Source organism: Varanus komodoensis, unplaced genomic scaffold (genome assembly GCF_004798865.1).
Source record: "Varanus komodoensis strain SLA01 unplaced genomic scaffold, ASM479886v1 scaffold7_1, whole genome shotgun sequence".
In the NCBI taxonomy this organism is placed as follows: Eukaryota; Metazoa; Chordata; class Lepidosauria; order Squamata; family Varanidae; genus Varanus; species Varanus komodoensis.
The window spans coordinates 21,616-26,389 of record NW_025336479.1 but is presented as its reverse complement, the minus strand read 5'-3'; the positions used below and the strand labels follow the sequence as shown (position 1 = coordinate 26,389).

The window sequence follows — 4,774 nt, the reverse complement described above, 5'->3', positions numbered from 1 at the left end:
CCATCAAGGATGACCACACACATTTTCAGTTCACCGTGAGGATGGAGGACCTCACAGAGCAAGATGCTGGTGGATACTGGTGTGCCATAGAAAGATCTGGGAAAGATCATGGAACCCTTGTAACTATTACTGTTCTCCCAGGTGAGTCCCTTTTCTAACCTTAGCAGGAACCTCAAGACCAAACACAGTAAAAGGGAAAGAAAGCAGGAGGGAGGGAGGGAGGGAGGGAGGGAGGGGGGAATAATTTCAGCTGAGAGAGAGAACTTACAGATTTACTCAAAAGGGACTTACTCCCAGGTAAGAGTTACACAAAATTGCAATAGCAAGAGGAGAGGCTACCTGTACAGTGCATGTGTGCATGTCACATCTGAATTTATAAATAAATCTGTTCCTGAGAAGTCAAGGTGCATCAGAGCCTGGAACTCAGAGCGCAGGGCAGGGTGCCCAGCTCCTGAGGCCCCCAAGCAGCCCCCGGAACGTGCCAAAGCAGGTCGCCCTTCCTCGCCGTGCCACCCGCAGCTGCAAGCCTGTCCAGGGGGCTACCAAAGTAATTGCCCTGCAGGCATGTGTTGCCCCCTCCCCGTTACAATAACTTTTCTTAGGAACTTGTTAAAGCAGCAGTGGGGTAAGCCAATCAGAAGTTGCCATTTGGGACCTGCCAGAGGAGCTCCCCCGCACCCAATGGGGCCACACAGACTCGGAGGTTGAAATGCCCTCTGTACCTGGTAGATGGTATTTAATGCTCTTTCATGGGATATGTACAGTGCTTGGACAGGCAACCTCTGCTGAAATTTAGATACTTAAACTGTTTTCACGTTTTATGCATTTGAATTTTACACTGAGTGTTATTGTATCCATTCAAATATTCTACTATGATGAATTAGTTTGAACCACTGTTCTCAGAAAAACAAATTTTGCCATCCTGCCCCTCTGCCCGTCTGATGGTGGAGATCAAATAACCCCACTCCATTAGTGCGTAACTGGCTAAGTGCAATCCCTGTGTTTTATAGGCTTGCCAGGGTGCCTCCCTAACCCTGTAAGTTCACACATGTGACCTTTATGTTTACTTAACTTGGCCAGCCTGTTCAAGGAACTTTAATTTAGAAGGCCTGTCAAAGGTCTCTAATTAGAGTGAAATGTAACTTTTCTTTATGGTGCTGTGCCGTGTGTCCAATCACTTTCCTACCCATGTCAAAGTATCCAATCACCTTCCAGTGCGTTGTATTCACTCCCCTTTGGTGCATTCTATATAACCCCAATGGAAGTAGCACTGGGTGGTCCTGTCTTGGGCACCCATGGATCCATGTGTTCAATTGTGATTAAACCTAACTGCCCTCACAAGAAACTGATCATTTGAGCCTTAATTGCGGGATTTCGGCGTGACACCACTCTGAAAGCTTTGGCTATTGGGCAGTATGGAAATGAAAATAACAACAAACAATTGGGACAATAACCGGAGGAGGGGAAGCTGCTACCACCAGACCAGCGCCAGAGACGTTTGAAGAAGGGAAGTGGAAGGGCTGGCTGCAGGGGCTGGGGAGGCAGCGACAACTGGGGGCATCAGGAGGCTCCCTGGGAAAGCGATTTGCCCAGTGCTCCCTCAGTGCAGCAGACCTGCTGAGTCCGCAGCAGCGATTGTGTGGGCAGCCTGGCTCCCATTTTGATTCCTCCACACCTCGCCGCACCTAGCATCGTTTTGGGGTGTGGGGACGGGAAAGGTGGCTTCCACACCCACAGAAATGGGGAAGAAACACTGGGGAAAAACCTACAAGGCGGTCCTTTATTTCTAAGGGGTAAGAAACGTCTCAGACATTTTCGGAGACCTTTTGGCTCAGCTCTAGTTGTCATTCTTCAGCACCATCCCTAAGATCTTCCAAATGTGAAACGTTTGAGGGGCGACTGTGGATCCCTCTGGTCCCCAGGACAGCTGCTTGGAGTGTCGCCCCTTCCCCAGAAGCCTTGTAAGAGGCACGAGAGGGGCTGGGCTGCATCCAGCCCCAGGGAAGAGCTGGAGCTACAGCTTTGCTCACGTCCATCCTCCAAGTCTTAAAGTTTGCCTCCCAGTGAAAGGTTTCCATTTCTCTGGCTCCATCTCAGGCTGCTTTATAGTTTGTTTTGAATTTCTGTTGGGCGTGTTTTGAGCTTCCCTAATCATGAGGAGGTTGCCAAGGGTTTTGTGGGTGTATCTTTTTTGGGTACGCATCTCTCTGTGGGTCTGCAGGCTGCTGGGCTGCCTGGACTTCCTGTCCTGAAAAAGACTCATTGGAAGAATTGCCTCATGATGTCTTCCCCTGGGCTGTGATCAAAGTGTGGAAAGCCAAGGAGGCTGCTGGAGAGATGACTGCAGTGAAAGACCGGGGCACCCATGCACCCACACTTCTCAGCCACCTGATAAATCAGTCAAATACCCCACTCTCAATGGCCTTCTGAATTATTTTTTTTTTTAAATTACTTTCTAACTTAAATGAAACTGGTGCCAAAAATGTGGAATGAGTCCTTGGCACGGTGCTGTGCTAAGTATATGGAATCTTACTTGACAGCATCTCATGATGGTGTTGGTGAAACCACCCTGCTGTCTTCTTCTGCCCTCATCTCAGATCCAGGAGGAACAGAGCGACCAGGAGAGCTGTCCACCCCTGGCCCTGATCTCATGGGGGCTCCTAGCGGCTCCACAGTATGAGTGTCCCCTCTCTAGCACCTCTAGCACCCCTCTCTATCCTGCGCAGGACCAGCCGCGGCCTGTGCTCATTTCCTTCCCTACCACTGCACCACCGTGAGGGCAATACAGTGGTATCCCAGCTCACAAACTAAATCCATTCCAGGACTCTGGATGCAACCCAAATTGGTCGTGAGCCAAGTCAAATTTCCCCATAAGGGTCAATGTAAATAAGGTTAATCTGTTCTGTGAGTATTTATTTTACTCACAAAATTTGAAGCAAATTGGCAAAGAACAACAAAGATCGCGGCCATCCCCCTCCCCAAACAATCAGGCAGGGGGTGGGGGGGAGATGGGTGCGATTGCGGGCGCACTGGAGGGGAAGACAGGCCTGACCGTGCGTGCGCTCGGGCAGGGAACACAGGGGCAATTGCAGCCATCTCCTCCCCCCACCCCCCCAGCATGACAGTGATTGTGCCTGTGCAGGGAAGGCGGGCGCGCTCACAATCGACACCCAATGCGGTGTTCAAGACCTGCAGCAACATTTTTTATGAACTTTCTGCTTGCGGCCCGATTTGGTTGTGAACTGAGGCGTTTGCGAGCCGAGGTACCTCTGTGCCTGGGACCCGTTTCACATTCTTCCATTCTGCCTTGAAGGGGTACCGAGAGTGGTGCTCAATATGGCCCAGCTGGGTGCCTGTAAAATGAACAGCTCTGTGCCCAGGCGGCCCCAGTGTGGATGCCTTCAGCTCCAGGTCCCTCTGAGGAGCACTTTCCACGATTTCCCCTGTGCAAGCGCATTAGCATCATGAAACTCCGTGAGCCCCTGGCTGAATAGCGCCTGTCTGTGTGCAAGTCATGATTTATAGGACAACAGAGAGAAATGGCTCTGCTTTCTTTCAGATAAAGATAATCTTCCATTTCCTTGCTGCAGTTACCAGATCCATGTCTCCTTCCTGGTTTTGATTGGCTTGAAAATGACCATCCTGCTGTGTTTAAGCTTTGTGATTATCTGGATGCACAGGAGGAGTAGGCACAGCCATGGGAGTCCGAACTGTGCCCCCATGAGATGCTGAAGCCCAGCCTGACGCCTTTGCCACAGCTCTGCCACAACCAGCCAGGGGCCTTGTGTGTGACAAGAGACGCATGTGCGGGGAGGATGTGTCCTTACGGCTCCCAGGGGAGCTGCCCTCAGTGAGCTCCACATCTAATAGCTGAGCACTGCCGTCGAGCTGCACATCCCAGGAATTAGCTTGTCTACCTCATTCAAAGCTGACACAGGCGAGCAAGACGACTTGTTCTGCGCATCTCCCACTGCGCCAGGGGCTGGTTTTGCCTCAGCGTCTCCATCTACATGCAGCAGAGTCCAAAGAGGCCACCCGCTCTGCGGGTCACCTGGGCTCTGTCTGCTTTGCTGGGTCTCGTCCTGCACACAGGCGTATGAACTCGGATGCAGAGTATCATGACAAATGCGGGAATGGAAGGAGCGTTGACAGGGCTTTCTGCACCGTGAATTCGCAAATGGAAAACAGGCCCTTTAAAGGGTGAAAAATTAGTACCAACAGAGCTGGTTGGTGCGAGGCTTCGATCAGAGCAAAGAAAGCGCTTTCTCATGCCACGCTTACTTAACCTCTGGAATTCGCTGCCACGGGGAGTGGGGATGGCGCCAATCCGGATGGCTTTAAAATGGGAGTAGCCAGATCCAGGGAGGGGGAGGCGGCTCGCAGGGGCTGCCAGCCTTGCTGGCTGGGTGCTGCCTCCCTGGCAGGGGTGGCCTGCCTGCACACGCAGCGGTCCGGCACCCACCTGCTGGAGCGATCCTGCGGGCAGCTGCTTTGCCACTGTGTGATCGAGTGCTGCAGTGGGTGGGCCTGTCCAGCACGGTTTTGCCTGTGTTCTTAACCATTCTTAGCAAAGGGTACGTGCTTTTATTTTAATACACTGTGACAATTGCTTGTCCCAGAAGCCTTTTGCCTGGCAAGACTCCCGTATCAACCTACATAGGTCACCACTCAAACCTGCTAACCTGCTGTGTCTTTTGACTGAGAAAAGACCTGGTTACATATTAATTCTGGTGAACTCAGGAAAAAGCGCACGCATTGCACATAAGGAAGTTGC

The 4,774-nt window shown here is 51.6% G+C and overlaps 1 protein-coding gene across 1 annotated transcript in view; it reads left to right on the top strand.

Annotated features, from left to right (window-relative positions):
• LOC123035509 (polymeric immunoglobulin receptor-like) overlaps positions 1 to 4,774 on the top strand; it is a 37,511-nt gene that overhangs the window by 17,367 nt on the left and 15,370 nt on the right. The window contains exon 7 of the mRNA XM_044453796.1: positions 9 to 141. Within this exon, the coding sequence (XP_044309731.1) occupies positions 9 to 141 (133 nt within the window). The remainder of the gene's footprint in view (positions 1 to 8; positions 142 to 4,774) is intronic.